The sequence below is a fragment of the Somniosus microcephalus genome, chromosome 16 (genome assembly GCF_052327205.1).
Source record: "Somniosus microcephalus isolate GS21.2 chromosome 16, FLI_Smic_1.0, whole genome shotgun sequence".
Classification (NCBI taxonomy): Eukaryota; Metazoa; Chordata; class Chondrichthyes; order Squaliformes; family Somniosidae; genus Somniosus; species Somniosus microcephalus.
Window position 1 is genome coordinate 94,204,385 of NC_141002.1, and position 20,774 is coordinate 94,225,158.

General features: G+C 46.6%; 1 protein-coding gene across 1 annotated transcript in view; it reads right to left on the reverse strand.

The window, feature by feature from the left end:
• Nucleotides 1–1,923: 1,923 nt before the first annotated feature.
• The window catches only part of LOC147106398 (stabilin-2-like), a 206,221-nt gene continuing 187,370 nt past the window's right edge, over nucleotides 1,924–20,774 (reverse strand). The window contains exons 65-67 of the mRNA XM_086009731.1: nucleotides 5,910–6,176; nucleotides 4,915–5,052; nucleotides 1,924–2,082 (exon numbers count right to left, since the gene is read on the reverse strand). Of these exons, the coding sequence (XP_085865857.1) occupies nucleotides 1,924–2,082; nucleotides 4,915–5,052; nucleotides 5,910–6,176 (564 nt within the window). The remainder of the gene's footprint in view (nucleotides 2,083–4,914; nucleotides 5,053–5,909; nucleotides 6,177–20,774) is intronic.

Here is a 20,774-nt window from a genome sequence, read left to right on the forward strand (position 1 = left end):
CTGCCTTCTGTGGTAGAGAATTCCACAGGTTCACCACTCTCTGGGTGAAGAAATTCCTCCTCATCTCTGTCCTAAATGGCTTAACCCTTATCCTTAGACTGTGACCCCTGGTTCTGGACTCCCCGACCATCGGGAACATCCTTCCAGCATCTAGTCTGTCTAGTCCTGTTAGAATTTTATAAGTTTCAATGAGATCCCCTCTCATTCTTCTAAACTCCAGTGAGTACAAGCCCAATCGACCCAATCTCTCCTCATACGTCATTCCTGCCATCCCAGGTATCAGCCTGGTGAATCTTCGCTGCACTCCTTCCATTGCAAGAACATCCTTCTTCAGATAAGGCGACCAAAACTGCACACAATACTCAAGGTGTGGTCTCACCAAGGCCCTGTACAAATGCAGCAAGACATCCTTGTTCCTGTACTCAAACCCTCTCGCTACGAAGGCCAACATACCATTTGCCTTCTTAACCGCCTGCTGCACCTGCATGCTTACTTTCAGCGATTGGTGCACAAGGACGCCCAGGTCTCATTGCACTTCCCCTTCTCCCAATCTATTGCCATTCAGATAATAATCTGCCTTCCTGTTTTTGACACCAAAGTGGATAACCTCGCATTTATCCACGTTATATTGCATCTGCCATGCTTCTGCCCAATCACCCAACCTGTCCAAATCATACTGGAGTTTCTCGGCATCCTCCTCACAGCACACACGCCCACCCAGCTTTGTGTCGTCTGCAAACTTGGAGATATTACATCCAATTCCCTCGTCCAGATCATGAATATATATTGAGAATAGCTGGGGTCCAAGGAACGATCCCTGCGGTACCCCACCAGTCACTGCCTGCCACTCGGAAAAAGAGCAGTTTATTCCAACTCTTTGCTTTCTGTCTGCCAACCAGTTCTCTATCCAAGTCAATACCTTGCCCCCAATCCCATGTGCCTTAATTTTACATGCTAATCTCTTATGCGGGACCTTATCGAAAGCCTTCTGAAAGTCCAAATACACCACATCCACTGGTTCTCCCTTATCTATTTTACCAGTTACATCCTCAAAAAATTCCAGTAGATTAGTCAAGCCTTTTGTAAATCCATGTTGACTTTGTCCGATCCGGTCACTTTTTTCCAAGTGCTCTACTATTACATCCTTTATAATGGACTCTAGCATTTTCCCCACTACCGATGTCTGGCTTACCGGTCTATAATTCCCCGTTTTCCCTCTACCACCCTTTTTGAACAGTGGGGTAACATTAGCTACCCACCAATTCATGGGTACTGTTCCAGAGTCTATCGAATTTTGGAAGATGACCAGCAATGCATCTACTATTTCTAGGGCCACTTCCTTAAGTACCCTAGGATGTAGATTATCAGGCCCTGGGGATTTATCAGCCCTCAATCCCATCAATTTCCCTAACACCATTTCCCTACAAATACTGATTTTTATTAGTTCCTCCCTTTCATTAGACCCTATGTTCCCCGACATCTTTGGGAGGTTATTTGTGTCCTCCTTTGTGAAGACAGAACCAAAGTATGTATTTAATTGGTCTGCCATTTCTTTGTTCCCCATTATAAATTCCCCTGATTCTGACTGCAAGGGACCTACGTTTGACTTCACCAATCTTTTTCTCTTCACATATCTATAAAAGCTTTTACAGTCAGTTTTTATGTTCCCTGCAAGCTTACTCTCATACTCTATTTTCCCTTAACAAATCACATTGCTGTTTGTGGGAGCTTGCCGTACTCAAATTGGTTGCCGCGTTTTCTACATTACAGTAGTGACTCCACTTCCAAAGTGCTTCATTGGTTGTAAAGTGGTGAGGTGGTGAAAGGCGCTATATAAATGCAAGTCTTTCTTTTCTAAATGCGCATGTTTCCTGCAACTCCTTTTAGATGGTAACGGAAGATTACAGAGGTCTACTTTCAACTCTACTCCAATCGCTTCCACATGTACTTTATCAGTAAATAACTTACAGAGAAGGGGTCATCGCCGCTGTCTGTGGAAGAGGTGAACTTGTTGTACACCGGGTTGCTGAACCTGGAGGGAGTTGAGTCGTCAAACGATGATATACATTCGCCTTCATCGGACTGTAAAAGTAAACGGGAAAGCCTCTCAAATATCTCGACAAAGGCCAGCATGACTTCCCCGCGACTGCGCTCGCGGTACATCGGGCATTACGCTGTTTTACAAGGACAGGAGCATTGCATCACATAACGCACCTTGGCAATTCTGTAGCTGTGCGTGACTTGGCGAGTCACTGAAAAAAGCTACACGGTGTAATTGCTGCACTCCCTCAATCCTCAGGTCACTTAGGGTCTAATTGCACCGAACAGAGTCCTCAAGTCAGCCAGAGGTTAGTCTGTCCCATGCACGAGACTCTGTTGGGGGGGAAGTTTCTCCGTTTGTTGGAAAGGACTAGCTTATTATACTTCCAAAAAAAATACAGTGTGATGCAGAAATTTGTACACGTGGCGGCTGCTTCTCAAAATATCTTTTATACAAGGGCAAACCTCCCGTGGTGTTGCTCATGATGAATCAGATGGTATGCGGGTTTAAAAGGGACAGCGTTTTATGCCACCCAATGCGCAAAGAATACGCCTTTAAGACCAACAACTCAAATTGTTATTAAATAAACAGAGGTTTAGATCACTCAGTTTATTAGTTGTTTGGTCAGGGATTGTGCATCACCTCATTTTCAGGCTGGAGCTCAGACGTGCGGGTTAGGAGCATTTGTAAGATTGTTTTACATCCGTAACAGGGCGGGATACCCGAGTGCAAAAATCAAACTACTTTACTATATACAGGAAACTCTCGATTTACCAGCACCTAAATAACCGGAAATCTCTGTAAACCGGCAAAATTCAGGAGTACGTTCATGTAAGTTTTACTTCAAATTAGTGGCCGTTCCTGGATCTGTGTCTGTGTAACCGGGGTTCCTGCACCTGTTGCTAAGCAACAGGGAAGCCTGGCTCTGTTGCTGTGTACGGGGCTCTCGTACCTTTTACTATACCTCTCTGTAATCCGGACTTTTTGATAAACCGGCACTACGCCAGTCCCGGATAAAAAAGAGTTTCCTGTAGCTAGCAGATCTCCTGTGGCATTGCTCAGAGTGAGGTAGCTTTTTTTTCCTCTATTCACCGCTTGGGTGGTAATCTGGCCCAGCAGATTGACCTCCCGTTGAGTTCAGTCAGAAGGAAAATTGGGTGGGTTCTATAAGGGGTGGGTTGATCCGCTCAGCTCCCGGTGGGTGAAGACTAAAATCTACCCCGGCAGCTCAGGCGATGATGTGTTTTATAAAGGCGCGAGTTTCAATACCGGGTAATGCACAGCATATTATTCGGCTAAGGTGGAGCAGTGTCCCTTTTAAGGTTGAATTTTTTTTGGCAGGGGCTTCTTCCCCACTCCAGCCGCCGGAAGAGCGGCGGAAACTCCGGAGAAACGGCATAATGCCGTCTCGCAGGAGTTGTGCGGATCTTCTGGCAAAGTTACCGCGGGTATTCTGGAGAACCCGCCCAGAAATTCAACCCCCCTCCCCTCCAAAGTTTAATTATTGCCTGGTCGGCAAGCTTTGCTCGTTGTAAGGTGCTTGTCAGTTTTGGATCTGGGTCAGAATCACGCAGCACTGAGTAACTGTTTTCTAAAAAAAAAAGATTATTTGCATCTATAACAAAGTTGTTGTCCAGAACCAGTGGAACCAGAGGGCACAGCCTGCGGTCGAAGGCGGGGGGGGGGGGTTAAATTCAATACTAATCTGTGGAAACGATATTTCAGTGAATGAGTGGTCATCGTCGCTGGGTCCAAATCCTGGCACTCCCTCCCTAACAGCACTGTGGGAGTACCTTCACCACATGGACTGCAGCGGTTCAAGAAGGCGGCTCACCACCACCTTCTCAAGGGCAACTAGGGATGGGCAATAAATGCTGGCTGTCATGAATCTTACCATTCATGTAGAAATGACTCATGAGATAACACTGAGCGGCCAGCTGGTGGCGCCGTCCAAGTAGTATAAATACTCGGGCGTGGGCCCAGCTTGCTCAGGACGTTTTTGTAACCAGGAACTAGTGATGTAACTGGAACTCATGGTTGTGAAACAGTTGATTAAAGCCTTGTGTTACACTCAAACCAAGTGCTTAGTTGTTTTCTTACGTCACTGGCCTTGCCAGCGACGCCCACATCCCATAAAACAAATTTTAAAAAAATCTGTGGAACAGACTCCCTAAGGAGACGGTGGAAGCAGTAAGTATTGACTCATTCAAATGCAAATTAGATAGATTTCTTTCATTTTGGGATGCAGTATGGGAGTCATTTGAGACATGACATGTGGTAAGTGAGGGAAAAGGTGACTTTGGACCTATGGTTCCCAAAGCTCTCCACCACTGGGAGATTATCCTCGCCTCATGTCTGGGTCTGTTGTAGATTAATTGATCGATCGCTGTGATCAGAGAACAACTCCATTATCGTTGTATTATGTGGCTACCAGGGTGGTAGGAAGCAAACTAGATGGATCGTGGTCTTTCTTTGTCTAGCAATTCCTATGCAGGATGATATTTGTGTTTGATGAGTTACCATTTTTGATATTTAGTGATTAGATGGAATTCTGCGATCCTGCACTCCCCCGTGGGGAATCTACGTACGGGTCAGACGCAGCGATACAACATCAGAGCCCTGATTCTCCAAAGGTGAAGCTTTCAGCTGGGATGGCAGGAATGGTGTGCTGCTATTTTTTTTTATGTGGGTGTCCGTCATTAATTTGTCATTTGAAAGTCTTGGGTACAACATAAATAGTTAAAAACAAGTCACAGTGGGAACAGTATTTGTAAACAGATTGTAGTAGCGTGGTAATGAGATAGAGGTGGACTATAGGAGCAGAAAGGGGAAGGGGCATCATGTCCAGTGTCTTCACATCGTTGAGGTGTTACCTTGAAGTACTGGAAGCTGAAAGGTCCCCTTCTATGGTTGTAGTAATAATATGCAGCTACTGCCAAAGCAGTTATTCCCAGGGTACAGGCGAAGAAAATCCCCACGCCAGCTCCAGTGTGAACAGCACGAGGTATAGCCTAGTAGAAGATAGGCAAGAAGGAGTTAGACGTTCAGTAGAGATTCAACAACAACAACAACAACTTGCATTTATATAGCGCCATAAACATCCCGAGGCGCTTCATGGGGGCGATTATCAGACAAAATCTGACATCGAGCCACAGAAGGAGCTATTAGGGCAGATGACCAAAAGCTTGGCCAAAGAGGTAGGTTTTTAAGGAACGACTTAAAGGAGGAAAGAGGGGTGGAGAGGCGGAGAGGTTTAGGCAGGGGATTCCAGCGTGCAGGGCTGGAGGCAGCTGAAGGCACGGCCACCAATGGTGGAACGATGAAAATGGGTTCCAGATTCCAGATTCTGTAATGCTCACTTTGCAGAACTGTCAACACAGTGTGAGTTCCCGCACTGACGGACACCGAAAGCTTTCAAGTGGGATAGGACTGGGGGGGTCGGAGGCGGCGGGGTGCGGCAGGATGGAGGTCAGACAAAAAGAACACTTTGTGTAAAGGGCTCCCTTATATTTTTTGCGTTTCCTGTTGCCTGACCCACAGATCAACACTGGTCTTGAAAGAGCTGAAAGGCTACAATTGCCCGTTCAACTGCCCTCAGGTAGAAAATGGAGATTAAAAGGAATCCTGGAACTCCCTCCCCAACAGCACTGTGTGGGAGCACCTTCACCACACGGACTGCAGCGGTTCAAGAATGCGGCAGCTCACCACCAACCTTCTCGAGGGGCAATGAGGGGGACGGGCAATGAAACACCAGCCTTGCCAGCGACGCCCACATCCCGTGAATGAATATAAAAAAATAAAACTTTCCATTCTAATTGTACATGAAATGCTTTCATCATAAATGTTACTAAATTGTGTTCCAGCTTACTGGTGCAGGAGGTGCTTGTAAAGGCTTGTCGATAGCATGAATGACCCCATTGGATGCAACTATGTCCCAAGCAACGATTGGGCGGTCGTTCACCAGCTTTCCAACCTGCTGACTGAACTCTGGACTTGGAGGGCGGGTATTTTTCGTCATCGTGATGAGCAGGGCGGGACCGATCTTACTCAGGATGAGCGTTCCATTTTCCATTTTGTGGTAAAAGAGGCTACTGTTGTCGGAAAAGTGGTACTCGATGTCCCGTCCAGACAGCGTCTGTGAATAAAAAACAATAATTGTTAGTGTTCAGTCAACGCACTCCAACGTTGGCTCCCATCTAATATAGAGTCACAGAATCAGGCACAGAAGGCAGCCATTCGGCCCATCGAGTCCATGCCGGCTCTCTGCAGAGCAATCCAGTCAGTCCCATTCCCCCGCTCTATCCCCGTAGCCCTGCAAGTTTATTTCCCTCAAGTGCCTATCCAGTCTCCCCTTGAAAACATTGAGTGTCTCCGCTTCCACCACTTCCGTCGGCAGCAAATTCCAGGTCCTCACCACTTGCTGCATAAAAAAGTTTTTCCTCACGTTCCCCCTGTATCTCTTGTCCAAAACCTTAAATCTGTGTCCCCTAGTCCTTGTACCATCAACTAGTGGGAACAGCCTTTCCCCGCCTAGCCTATCCAAACCCGTCATAATCTTGTACACCTCTATCAAATCACCCCTCAACCTCCTTTGCTCTAATGAAAACAAATCCAGCTTCTCCAACCTGTCCTTGTAACTAAGATCCCCCATCCCCGGAACCATTCTGGTAAATCTCCTCTGCACCCTCTCAAGGGCCTTCACATACTTCCTAAAGTGTGGTGACCAGAACTGGACGCAATACTCCAGTTGTGGCCTAACCAGCGCTTTATAAAGGTTCAGCATAACTTCTCTACTTTTGCACTCAATACCTCTATTTATGAAGCCCAAGATCCCATATGCTTTGCTAACCACTCTCGCAATATGTCAGTTGTCTTAATATGGGGTATGCTAGTTCAGTGCTCATGTTACTGGACTAGTAATCCAGAGACCTGGACTAATAATGAGTGAGTTCTAAATCCCAACCAAAGGCAGTTTGAAAATTCGGATTCGGATTAGAAAGAAATCTGGAAATTAAAACTGGTATCAATAAAAATGGCCACGAAGCTGTCGGTTTGTCATTAAAAACCCAACTGGTTCACTAATGTCCCTTTAGGGAAGGGAACCTGCCCTCTCTCACTGGGTCATAGAGTCATAGGGCAGGATTTTCATTGGGCCGTGGAGGCGGGATTGGAGGTGTGTGGGGGGTTAAAATCTCAAAATCGGGGGGCACGAACCCATCCCGCCCCCAACCCGCCTCCATGCCAGTTTCAAAGGAGGCGGGTACCCGACCCGCGCTGGGACCCGCCTCTCCGAGGCGGGAAGGGGATTAGTGCCAATTAACTGCCTGTTAACAGGCAGTTTTTAGCCTAATCCCTATTTTCATTGGTGAAGTGTGGGATTCCCGATGGCTCCAAACCACGCCAAGTTAGTGAGGCGGGCCGTCGGGCTGAAGGGCTTGGAGGGGTCAAGATGTCCGGTGTTCAGGTGAGTGATGGGCGCATGCGTGTAGAGGTAAGTGTGTTTGGTGTGTGTAAAGTGTTTAAAGAAGTTTTACTTACATTTACTTACCTTTACAGCCTTCCTTCCTTCAGGTCTCGGGAGTCCCTCATCTCACCGGCACAGAAAGCAGAATGGCCGCGAGCTGTCAAAAATTGGAGGATTCAGCTTTCTGTTCTGGGGAGATCTCTAAATCATCCTGAGAGGAAGGAATTAACTTAGAGTACAGATTGTCAGTGTTTGACAGCTTCAAAAGGTCTTGACAGATGAAATATCAATCTGTGACATCACCTGTTGCCGGGTGGCCCTTAATTGGCCTGCTGAGCCCGCTGGGCGGGCTCAACAAGGTCAATCAAGTCAAAATCGTGTGGGTTGGCTACAACTCAATGGAGGCGGGACTACAAACCCGAAAGTTGTAGTCCCGCCTCCTATCCGCCTCCTCAATGAAAATCCAGCCCTGAGTGTCTCCGCTTCCACCACTTCCGTTGGCAGCAAATTCCAGGTCCCCACCACTCGCTGCATAAAAAAGTTTTTCCTCATATCCCCCCTGTAGCTCTTGCCCAAAACCTTAAATCTGTGTCCCCTAGTCCTTGTACCATCAACTAGTGGGAACAGCCTTTCCCCGTCTAGCCTATCCAAGCCCATCATAATCTTGTACACCTCTATCAAATCGCCCCTCAACCTCCTTTGCTCTAATGAAAACAAATCCAGCTTCTCCAACCTGTCCTTGTAGCTAAGATCCCCCATCCCAGGAACCATTCTGGTAAATCTCCTCTGCACCCTCTCAGGGGCCTTCACACCCTTCCTAAAGTGTGGTGACCAGAACTGGACACAATACTCCAGTTGTGGCCTAACCAGCGCTTTATAAAGGTTCAGCATAACTTCTCTACTTTTGTACTCAATACCTCTATTTATGAAGCCCAAGATCCCATATGCTTTGCTAACCACTCTTGCAATATGGCGGTTGTCTTAATATGGGGTACGCTAGTTCAGTGCTCATGTTACTGGACTAGTAGTCCAGAGACCTGGACTAATAATGAGTGAGTTCTAAATCCCAACCAAAGGCAGTTTGAGAATTCGGATTCGGATTAGAAAGAAATCTGGAAATTAAAACTGGTATCAGTAAAAATGGCCGCGAAGCTGTCAGATTGTTGTTAAAAACCCAACTGGTTCACTAATGTCCCTTTAGGGAAGGGAACCTGCCCTCTCTCACCCGGTCATAGAGTCATAGAGTTATACAGCACAGAAAGAGGCCCTTCGGCCCATCGTGTCCGCGCCGGCCATCAAGCCCGGTCTGGCCTACACGTGACTCCAGTCCCACACCAACGCAGTTGACCCTTGACTCGAGCGAGGCACTCGGTTGTATCGAACCGCTCGTTGGGTAACTTGGAACGGGCAATAAATGCCGGCCTTGCCAGCGCCGCCCACATCCAAAGAATTAATTCTTTTGAAGAGCGGACAAGTGTGAGTCAACAACAACAGCAACTCCCCTCAAAGATTTGTGAAAATGGGGATTTCTGGTGTCCAGCATATGGTTGACAGCAAATCCAAGAGGAATTCTGATTAAGTTTCCTTGTGGAGGTGAACTTCTGGGTGTTGTGGTCAATGAGTGGAAAAAGATAGCTTCTCATAGTTACCCACAGGCTTATGATACAGCCGATTCCTGCTGATGCCAAATTATCTCTTTCCACTAAAATTCCCATAAAGTATTCAGTAATCTGAATTAAGCGCTTGGAATAAAACAGCATTGGAGGCTTTTTAAGCTGTAAAAAAAGTTTGAATTATCTAGTCATTTGAATTCTGTAGTGTATGTACCTTTAAGGGGGAGAACTACTTTTTACAGCTCCTGTATCCTGTAGTACCGGCAGTGACCACACCTGTATATAAACCCTGAGTAGTGCTCTGTACAGTCAGTTGCAGTTTGAACCCTCATTCAGTAAACACCTGTTGATCGTTCCCTGCAGTCTTTGTCTGATTATTGAAGGACACAACATCAAGATACCCGGATCTAACATTGGCGACGAGAAAGATTCGAACCTACCTGCAACTCTACATCACCTCCCAGGGATTCGCTCCTGGAGAACAGTGGAAGGAGGTCGAGTCCAGAAGCACGGGCATCGCAGGGGAGGCTGTCGAGAGCCAGGCTTGGCTTTCCAGCCATGGTGGTCCAGCAAAACGGGCTGGCAACAGGTACCGCGCAGACCCTTCCCGGACAGCAGCGGCTAGAGCCGACCGAGCGGCGTCGACGGGGGAGAGAGAGAGGGCAGAGCGCATGGGGCGCAGCCGGTGTTCAAGGGCCGAGCAGCGTCAACGAGAGAGAGCAGAGCGCAGCCGGTGTTCAGGACCGAGCGGCGTCAACAGGGGAGAGAGGCGAGAGAGAGCAGAGCGCAGCCGGTGTTCAAAGGCTGAGCAGCGTCAACGGGGGAGAGAGGCGCGCAGGAAAACGTGAGGCACTGCCAATGCCATGAGGACCGCAGAGAGCGGCATTGGCAGCAGCACAGGAGCAGCGCACGAAACCCACAGGGCGTCGCCATTTGCAAGGAGGACCGCCGAGAGCGGCGTTGGCAGCAGCGCGGGAGACGCCATTTTAAGCCGCAGCGGGGAAGAAAGGAAAGCGCGGGAGACGCCATTTTAAGCCAGTCTAACCACACCCAAAAATGCCGAAGAGTGGCAGTATCACAGCGTTCGACAATGAAGTCGAAGATTGGACGACATATGTCGAACGCATAGAAGTATACTGCAAGGCGAATGAAGTGCCAGATGACAAGAAAGCGCTGGTATTGTTGAATTCAATGGGTGCAAAAACATATGGCTTACTACAAAACCTAGTAACCCCAGAGAAGCCAGTAGAAAAGGATTTTGAAAACATAGTGTCAATCCTACAGGACCACTTAAACCCCACACCACTGCTGATAGCAGAAAGATTTAAGTTTCACAAAAGGAACCAGCATAAAGATGAAAGTAATGCTGAGTATTTAATGGAACGGCGCAAGCTATTGAAACACTGCCAGTTTGGAAAGGGACTAGCAGATACTTTAAGGGACAAGTTTGTGTGTGGGCTTCAAAGTGAAGGAACCCAGAAATGGCTTCTATCAGAAAAGGATCTTACGCTGGACAAGGCTTTCAGCATTGCAGTATCACATGAAGCAGCAGCACGGGGCGCTGCAGAGATACAACGGAGACCGCAAGAATATGGCACAAATGAAATGTCATGCGGAACAGTGAAGTGCTATCGCTGCGGCAGAACAACACACGACCATAATGATTGCTGGTTCAAGGACAAAGTGTGCAGACAGTGTGGAAAAGTAGGACACATAGCAAGAGTCTGCAGGTCGGGAAAGAAAACCAGCAGCAAGAAATCTCCACAGGAGAAGTACAAGAAGGTACATAAGGTGACGGAGAGTAGTTCAGACGAACAGAAGTGTGATACAGACTCCGGAAGCAAGGAGCTGGGTTGTCTGAAACTACATAATGTGATCAAAACGGAGGATCACCAAACTATCTGGGTCACGCTCAAGATAGCAGGAGTCCAAGTGAAAATGGAATCGGACACAGGATCAGCCCTAACAGTCATAAACCGAAGGGGCTACAAGCGGCTATTCTCACATATACACTTGAGAGATACAAAGATTGTCTTGAAGACATACACGGGGCAAAAAGTCTACCCCAAAGGAAAATTAAGGGTGAACGTTATATATAACGGCAAGGAAACACCAAAAATGGACCTATATGTATTGCCAGATGGAGGACCACCACTACTAGGACGTGAATGGATCCGGAAGATACAGCTAGATTGGCATTCCATACAAGCACTGACTGTAGATGCCAAAAAGGATGACGACGTCACACCTGGACAACTGTCAAAAATGCTAACTGACGCACAAGAAGTGTTCCAGCAGGGACTCGGAACACTAAAAGGCATAACAGCGATGATCAAAATAGAGGAAAATGCAAGCCCAAAGTTTTTTAAGGCCAGACCGGTACCTTATGCGATCCGCCCAGCTGTCGAAGCAGAGCTGGAAGGTTTGGAACGTTCAGGAGTACTGTCCAAAGTGGACTGGAGCGAGTGGGCTACACCCATCATTCCTGTAATGAAGAGGTCGTTGAGTAATACGCCTGGGGAACCAAAGAAGGTTCGCATCTGTGGGGACTTTAAGGTGACAGTGAACCCAGTCCTTCACACTGTACAATAGCCGCTTCCACGGATTGAAGATATTTTCGCCTCGCTATCTGGAGGGAAACGCTTCACTAAGATTGATCTGGCCCAGGCGTACCTGCAAATGGAGGTAGAAGAAGCCTCGAAACAGTACCTCACGATCAACACTCATAAAGGTCTCTACCAATACAACCGGCTGGTGTTCGGGGTAGCATCAGCTCCAGCTATTTGGCAAAGGGCAATGGAACAAGTCCTGCAAGGGATTCCAGGGACCCAGTGTTATTTGGACGGCATCCTGGTCATGGGCGAAAATGACAGTGATCACCTCGCCAACCTGGAGCAGGTGCTCACTAGATTGAAGGAATATGGGCTCCAAGCTAATCGCCACAAATGCGAGTTTTTCCAGGAGCAGACCTCGTATTGTGGCCACGTTATTGATAAAGAGGGGTTACATAAGTCCCCTGAAAAGATTGAGGCAGTAGTCAAGGCTCCAGCACCGGAAAATGTGTCACAACTGAGGTCGTTCCTCGGGCTGGTGAACTACTACCATAAGTTCTTGCCGAATTTGTCTACCGTACTACACCCACTGAACACCCTACTGCAAACGGGGGTACCATGGAAGTGGAGTGACGAATGTAAACGAGCTTTCCAGAAGAGCAAAGCATTGATCACATCGAAAGCGGTGTTGGCTCATTTCAACCCAGCACTACCAATTCGGTTGGCGTGTGATGCATCATTCTATGGCATTGGAGCGGTGCTGTCACACAAATTCCCGGACGGCTCGGAGAGGCCAGTAGCCTTTGCGTCTCGGTCACTAACCTCAGCCGAGCGTAACTATGCCCAGATTGACAGGGAGGCCCTCAGCCTAGTGTGGGGAGTGAAAAAGTTCAATCACTATCTGCACGGGCAGAAGTTCACCTTGCTGACTGACCATCAACCACTTGTCTCCATCTTTAATCCAAAGAAGGGCGTTCCGGTGATGACTGCGCAACGGCTACAAAGATGGTCCCTTTTTCTAGGGGCGCACCAATATGATATCGAGTATAAGGGCACGAAACAGCATGGAAACGCCGATGGGCTATCACGCCTGCCACTGCCTACTGCGGAGGAAGCACCAGCAGTGGATCCTGTCAAAATATTTCATTCGACTATAATTGAATGCTTGCCAGTAACTAACGCTGGTATAGAGAAGGAGACCTGAAATGACCCGACACTGTCTCGGCCATATGATTTGACGGTGAAGGGATAGCCAGCACATGGCGACTCACTGTTGCCAGCATTCTCATCCAGAAGAGAACAGCTGTCAGTATGCCAGGGGACCTTGATGTGTGGATCCCGAGTGGTAATTCTACCCAAGTTAAGGGAGAGAGTGCTCAATGAGCTTCACGAAGGTCATCTGGGAGGGGTGAAAATGAAAAGCCTTGCTAGGGCTTATGTGTGGTGGCTGGGGATCGATCAGCAAATCGAGGACCTGACAAAGAGCTGCTCAGGATGCCAGAAGGTCCAAAATGCACCACCACATGCCCCTCTACACCCATGGGAGTGGCCCTCATCTCCATGGCAACGGGTGCATATTGATTTTGCTGGTTCATTCATGGACTCAATGTTTTTAATAGCCGTGGATGCGCACTCAAAATGGCCTGAGGTGATCAAAATGTCCTCCACCACCACGGAGAAAACTATTGCAGTCCTACGGACCATTTTTGCCAGGAACGGCTTGCCAGAGCAGATTTGCTCTGATAACGGACCACAGTTTGTGTCTGAAGAGTTTCGAAGATTTATGAAAAGGAATGGGGTAAGGCATTATACATCCGCCCCGTATCATCCAGCCACAAATGGATTGGCTGAGAGGTTCGTACAAACCTTTAAAAAAGCAGTAAAGGCCATGTGCGATGACGACATTCCACTGCAGCATAAGGTGGACAATTTCCTGTTAGCCTACAGAAATGCGACACATGCAGTCACCAACCAGGCCCCGGCCATGATGTTCTTTAACCGAAGGTTGAGATCTCGTCTGGATTTGCTCAGACCAAATGTACGAAGAGATGTTGAGAATAAGCAATTCCAGCACATCAATGAGAAGTCGACAAGGAGCTTCAATGTAGGGCAACCAGTCTTGGCCTGCGACTACCGAACAGAGAAATGGCAACCAGGAACGATATGCACACGGCAGGGGCCGCTAATGTACACAGTGGATGTTGGGGAGAACATTGTGAGATGCCATGCTGACCAGATCCTAGAGTCACAGGAACGAGTCAACCCCATGTCTCGGCCATACGTACTTGGTGAGGAACCAGACGTACAGGTCGCATCTACCTCAGAAACAATAGCATTGGAAGCTGATGAATCAACTGACGACAGGGTGTTAGAATCGCCTCCGCACCAAGAGCGAGACACTCGGGAAAGGCGTTATCCAGAAAGAATCAGGAAGCCTCCCCAAAGACTGAATTTATAAATAGACTATTTCCAGTTAATGTTGCATGTTAAAAGTGTTAATTGTAATTAGTTTGATATTTAATTGTTAAATGAGTGTTATGGTACTGTTAATCTAAAAGGGGAGGAATTGTAATGTATGTACCTTTAAGGGGGAGAACTACTTTTTACAGCTCCTGTATCCTGTAGTACCGGCAGTGACCATACCTGTATATAAACCCTGAGTAGTGCTCTGTACAGTCAGTTGCAGTTTGAACCCTCATTCAGTAAACACCTGTTGATTGTTCCCTGCAGTCTTTGTCTGATTATTGAAGGACACAACATCAAGATACCCGGATCTAACAAATTCAGTGCTCTGCATTAACAGGAATAAGCCTTTAATGCTTCAAAAGATTAATAGGCATTTTATTGTCACTTTAATATCCTCTCCTGCTTCTCCGAATGGGGGCAGCCATTTTGAAAGTGTCCAAAGCAGAAGAATGAAATTCATTAGGATTCCCTCAATTGCAAAGCGTATCGATCCAGTGATAAACTAATGTGTTGTTATGATTACCACCGATAGTGTCCGCTTGGTTCATTCAGTGCTACACTCACCCCCTGAGTCAGATAGGTCAAAGGTTCAAGTCCCACTCTAAGATACTCCAAGTGCAAACAACAGAGCTGGCGGCAGTGCTGCATTGTGGGAAGGAGATGGGGCCTGGTAGGAGAACAGAGATACCATATTCTTACAACTCTCACTTTCAGGGCAGTTAACGTGCAGATATAATTTTTTCTGCACTCTTCAACAGCAACTACTTGCATGTGTATAGCACCTTTAACATAGTAAAACGTCCCAAGGTGCTTCACAGGAGCGATTATAAAATGAAATTTGACACCGAGCCACACAAGGAGCTATTAGGCCAGGTGACCAAAAGCTTGTTCAAAGAGGTAGGATTTAAGGAACGTCTTAAAGGAGGAGAGAGAGAGAGAGAGAGAGAGAGAGTGGTAGAGAGGCGGAGAGGTTTAGGGAGGGAATTCCAGAGCTTAGGGCCTAGGCAGCTGAAGGTTGGGCGATTAAGATTGGGATTCCTCAAGGGGGCAGAATTGGAGGAGCGCAGATATCTCGGAGGGTTGTGGGGCTGGAGGAGATTCCAGAGATAGGGAGGAGCAGCTGTAGCTGGTGTAATGGCCTGGGGTGTTTGTGCTATGTTAAGCAGAGTACAGTGTCTGGAACTACTTAATGTTCTGGCAAACAGAACAGAACGTACGTGGGAAACAGAAGCGTTTACTTGAAAAAAAATTGCCATGCGCTTGTCTTAATAAACGGCCCCTGCTCCCTGTAAGGAATGTGTCCTGAAGTCCGTCAGGTGCCAAAGAGGCTGGGGGAGCAAACAAATGCAAAGTGCGCGGTTGGGGCTTGCTCTATGTGTACGAGAGTGATGTCTGCTGTTGCTGAACTGAATGTAAAACAATGCAACATGCAGAATTTTGCCATCAACTATCTGAAAAAAATAAAACTCGACTCCCTGTAGGGAACGAAAGAAAAAAAAAAAGGACTTGCATTTGTGTAAAAGAAAGACCTGCATTTCTACAGCACCTTTCCACGATCACCGGATGTCCCAAAGCGCTTTACAGCCAATTTGGGACTTTTGGAAGTGTAGTCACTGTTGTAATGTAGGAAACGCGGCAGTCAATTTGTGCACAGGAAACTCCCAATAACAGCTTAACAGGTTAATAGGTCAGCCACTTTCCATAGATCAAGGTCTCAGAAACAGCAAACCTGGTGAATAATCAGTTAACTTGCTGGTTGAAGGGGGAATATTGGGCAGGACAATAGGCCTTCTTCAAACTTCCACCTGGATTACTGTGACCAGCATAGAAACATAGAAAAATAGGAGCAGGAGTAGGCCATTCGGCCCCTCGAGCCTGCTCCGCCATTTAATAAGATCATGGCTGATCCTCTATCTCAATACCATATTCCCGCTCTCTCCCCATGCCCCTCGATGCCTTTTGTGTCTAGAAATCTATCTCCTTCTTAAATATACAAAAGCAAAATACTGCGGTACTGGAAATCTGAAATAAAAACAGAAAATGCTGGAAATACTCAGCAGGTCAGGCAGCATCTGTGAAGAGAAAAACAGTTAACGTTTCAGGTCAATGACCCTTCGTCAGAACTGGGTCAACACTGAATATATTTCCTTCTTAAATATATTCAGTGACTTGGCCTCCACAGCCTTCTGTGGTAGAGAATTCCACAGGTTCACCACCCTCTGAGTGAAGAAATTTCTCCTCATCTCAGTCCTAAATGTCCTACCCCGTGTCCTGAGACTGTGACCCCTCGTTTATGACCCCCCCAGCGGATGGGATCTTGGTTTAACATCTCCTTCAAAAGGAGGCACCTCTGACGTTACAGCATTTCCTCAGTGCCATGTCAGCCTTAATTAGGTGCTCAAGTCTTGGAGTGGGAAACAAACCCATTAACTTCTGACTATGAGCTAAGCCTTCTACCACCTGAGCCAAGCAGACATTTGTGCCAAAAGAAACTGATTGATATTCTTACCAAGTGTGAGAAAGAGCATTTATTAAAAAGTAAAGCTGTAGACAAAAAAAAAGTTGAAAATGTGTCTAATGGGAGAATTAAGATTACACAGGATGTACGGCACCGAAACAGGCCATTCGGCCCAACCAGTCCATGCCGGTGTTTATGCTCCACTCAAGCCTCCTCCCATCTTTCCTCATCTAAATCTATCAACGTAACCCTCTATTCCCTTCTCCCCCATATGCTTGTCTAGCCTCCCTTTAAATGCATTTATACTTTTTGCTTCAACCACTCCCTGTGGTAGTGAGTTCCACATTACATAAGAACATAAGAAATAGGAGCAGGAGTCGGCCATTCGGCCTTTTGAGCCTGCTCCGCCATTCAATGAGATCATGGCTGATCTTCTGCCTCAACTCCATTCACCGGCTCTATCGTTATATCCCTTGATGCCCTTACTAGTCAGAAATCTATCGACTTCTGTTTTGAATAAACTCAATGACTGAGCCTCCACTGCCCTCTGGGGTAGAGAATTCCAAAGATTCACCACCCTCTGTGTGTAGAAATTTCTTCTCATCTCAGTCCTGAATGGCCGACCCCTTATCCTGAGGCTGTGGCCCCTGGTTCTAGACTCCCCAGCTAAGGGAAACATTCTCCCAGCATCCACCCTATCAAGCCCTGTAATAATTTTGTATGCTTCAATGAGATCCCCTCTCATTCTTCTGAATTCAAGAGAATACAGGCCTAGTTTACTCAATCTCTTCTCATACGACATTCCCGCCATCCCAGGAGTCAATTTCGTGAACCTTCGTTGCACTCCCTCTATGGCAAGTATATCCTTCCTTAGGTAAGGAGACTAAAATTGTACACAGTACTCCAGGTGTGGTCTCACCAAGGCCCTATATAATTGGAGTAAGACTTCTTTACTCCTGTACTCAAATCCTCTTGTAACGAAGGCCAGCATACCATTTGTCTTCCTAATGGCTTGCTGCACCTGCACATTCACTTTCAGTGACTCATGTACAAGGGCACCCAGGTCCCTTTGAACATCTGCATTCCCCAATCTTTCACCATTTAGGAAATACTCTGCCTTTCTGTTTTTTCTACCAAAGTGGATAACTTCACATTTATCCACATTATATTCCATCTGCCATGTTCTCGCCCACTCACTGAGCCTGTTGAGATCCCCTTGAAGCCTCTTCACATCCTCTTCACAACTGACACTGCCACCTAGCTTTGTATCATCAGCAAATTTGCAAATGTTACATTTAGTCCCCTCATCCATATCATTGATATAGATTGTGAATAGCTGGGGCCCAAGCACCGATCCTTGTGGTACCCCACTAGTCACAGCCTGCCATCCTGAAAAAGACCCGTTTATCCTTACTGTTTGTTTTCTGTCTGTTAACCAATTCTCAATCCATGTTAGTATATTACCCCCAATTACATGTGCCCTAATTTTGTTCACCAACCTCGTGTGGGACCTTATCGAAGGCCTTCTGAAAATCTAGATACACCACATCTACCGGTTCCCCTTTGTCTACTCCACTAGTTACATCCTCAAAGAACTCCAATAGGTTTGTCAAACAGGATTTCCCTTTCATAAATCCATATTGACTCTGCCCAATCTTACTATTAGTTTCTACGTGCCCAGTTATTGCATCCTTTATAATAGATTCCAGCATTTTCCCAACTACCGATGTGAGGCTAACAGGTCTGTAGTTCCCCTTTTTCTCTCTCCCTCCTTTCTTAAATAGCGGGGTTACATTTGCTATCCTCCAATCTGCAGGAACCATTCCAGAATCTATAGAATTCTGGAAGATAACAACCAATGCATCCATTATTCCAATGGCCGCCTCTTTCAAAACCCTAGGATATAGGTCATCCGGTCCTTGAGATTTGTCGACCTTTAGTCCCATTAATTTTGCTAGTACTGTTTTTTTACTAATATTAATTTCTTTATGTTCCTCATTCTTGCCACACCCTTGGTTTTCTCGTATTTCTGGGAGGTGTTTTGTGTCTTCCTCCGTGACATTCTCACCACGCTCTGGGTAAAGACGTTTCTCCTGAATTCCCTATTGGGTAAATTTTCTCCATTTTTAAATTCAAATTAAAGTAACCTAATTGTGAAACTAGATCGATGGTTTACTGAGTGTGTTCTTCTTCCTACATTCTTATAATTTGTTCTTTTTGGAGTTACAATGTTACAGCTTGAGCTATATTTTTCATTAGTTAGACTCCACACCATGATTGAAGGAGGTGGTAAACATGGTGTGTAGGGGTTGCAAAATTTCCCCTATTTGCCTGAAGATTGAAAAATATTGGTCCACATCGTGGACGAAGAATTGGGTGATGTGACTTGTCTACAATGTTTTAAAATGTGCCTAGAACCGCGAAGGACTGCTCTGAGCTGGGCTGCGCATGGACTACAACACGGAATCGAGGAGGTTCGTGGAGGTGTTCACACACATTGAGACAACATATCTTAATAAAATCGTTCCCTGGAGTTTGGGCAATCACAAAAGGTTTTAAAATGGCCACAGAAAGCTAGGCCAAAAGGACAAAGCAACAAAACAGCTCGCAGCGAGCTGTCTGTGTGAAAAAGCGGGAGGATACAGGGGCTGTGAGTCAGACCTGCCAATCAAAGGGAGGTTCCCTTTGAAGCACTTCAAGTTGCTTATTTACTTAAGAGATTAACCCACTTGAGAATGACCGCAGGACAATCGATTTAAAACTGCTTCTGTTTACACAGACATTCAGAGCTCTCTCACACACAATGGAGACATTGAAACTGTGGAACGGATTTTGATATGTAACAGTTTAAGCAATGAATGGGTTTTTGAAGCACCCATCATGCTGGATAATAGAGCAGTTGTATTCCCTTTTGTTTTAGCCCAGGTGAGCTCCGGATGTGGGCGGGAACATTTCGGCCCCACAGTGCAGACACACTAACCCAGTCCAACCACTTTGAGTTAGCCAATCACAGCTTTTCTCTTGTGAATTGGAACTTTTTGGGCGCGAATCTTCCAGACAGGCAAACAGCAGGGGTGGGGGGGGGGGCTTACCAGGTATATATGATAGCTCCTGAGAAGCTATCGCTCTCTTTACTTTCTGGGACCACAGGTGAGCCTCTCTCTCTCTGTCTCTCTCTCTCACTTCGCTGGACCACATGTGAGCAGAGTTTCTGACTCCTCAGCAAAGCAACTTAGTAAGGAGTTGGGGGATGGTAATTAAGGGGATATTGCTAAGATTGTTTAATCAACATTGTAGCCACTTACCCCTCGTTTTTACCATCTGCATTCCCCCATTTAAGCAATTTCACTGTAATTTACTGTGTTCATGTGGTATAGTTTTATATTTGATTATAGTTTCTTTTAGTTAATAAAGCTTGATTTTTCTCTCATCCAGACTATTTGTCTGTTTTAATATCATTAATTATAAGTCCTTCAGTCAGAACTGGAAGGTAGGGTAGCGATTCAAAACCGCTGTTTTAAAATTGGTTTATTGGAAATTGGTTTACAGTGTAGCAGCAGGCTGCCTGGCCAGGTGAATTACCGTAAACCAGGTAAAAGATTGGAATTGGTCAGAGTGCAGGCAAAGGCTGCAGACCAGGCAAATTACCTTAAACCAGTTAAAAGAAGCCCCCCCTACAGGTGAAGAGGGCGGTGGGGGGAGGGGGAGACAATAATTTCAATATAAGGCATTTTACCTTCTCTAGTTGTGCAAAAGGCCAAACTAACCATCATGAATCTCTCGTTTTTGTAGGGGAAATTACTTTGATAACTTCCCAGAAGTCCGTTAGATGTGAAACTCACCACAGGAGCCCCTTAGTTACAGCCAATGTTCCCGCTCACTTTTTTTGGGGGGTGCGCGGCCCTTTAACGGGCTACGCGATCCCATTCAAATTTCTGCGCACGCGCGGTTTTTGCCATTTGAATGCCGATGAGCGGCCTGCGCGGGAACCTCCAGACCGTCGCGCGGTCACATGTCCACGCGGCCGCGCAGCTTAACAGGGACATTGGTTGCAGCTACTGTCAACCGAGTTGCTGTATTGAGGCCAGTGGAGACTGGCATTGAGACGGATTGGAAAACAAGCACTTTTATTGTCAATCAGCGCTACGTGTTGGGTAGTTCTGCGTTGCGGACCTCCATC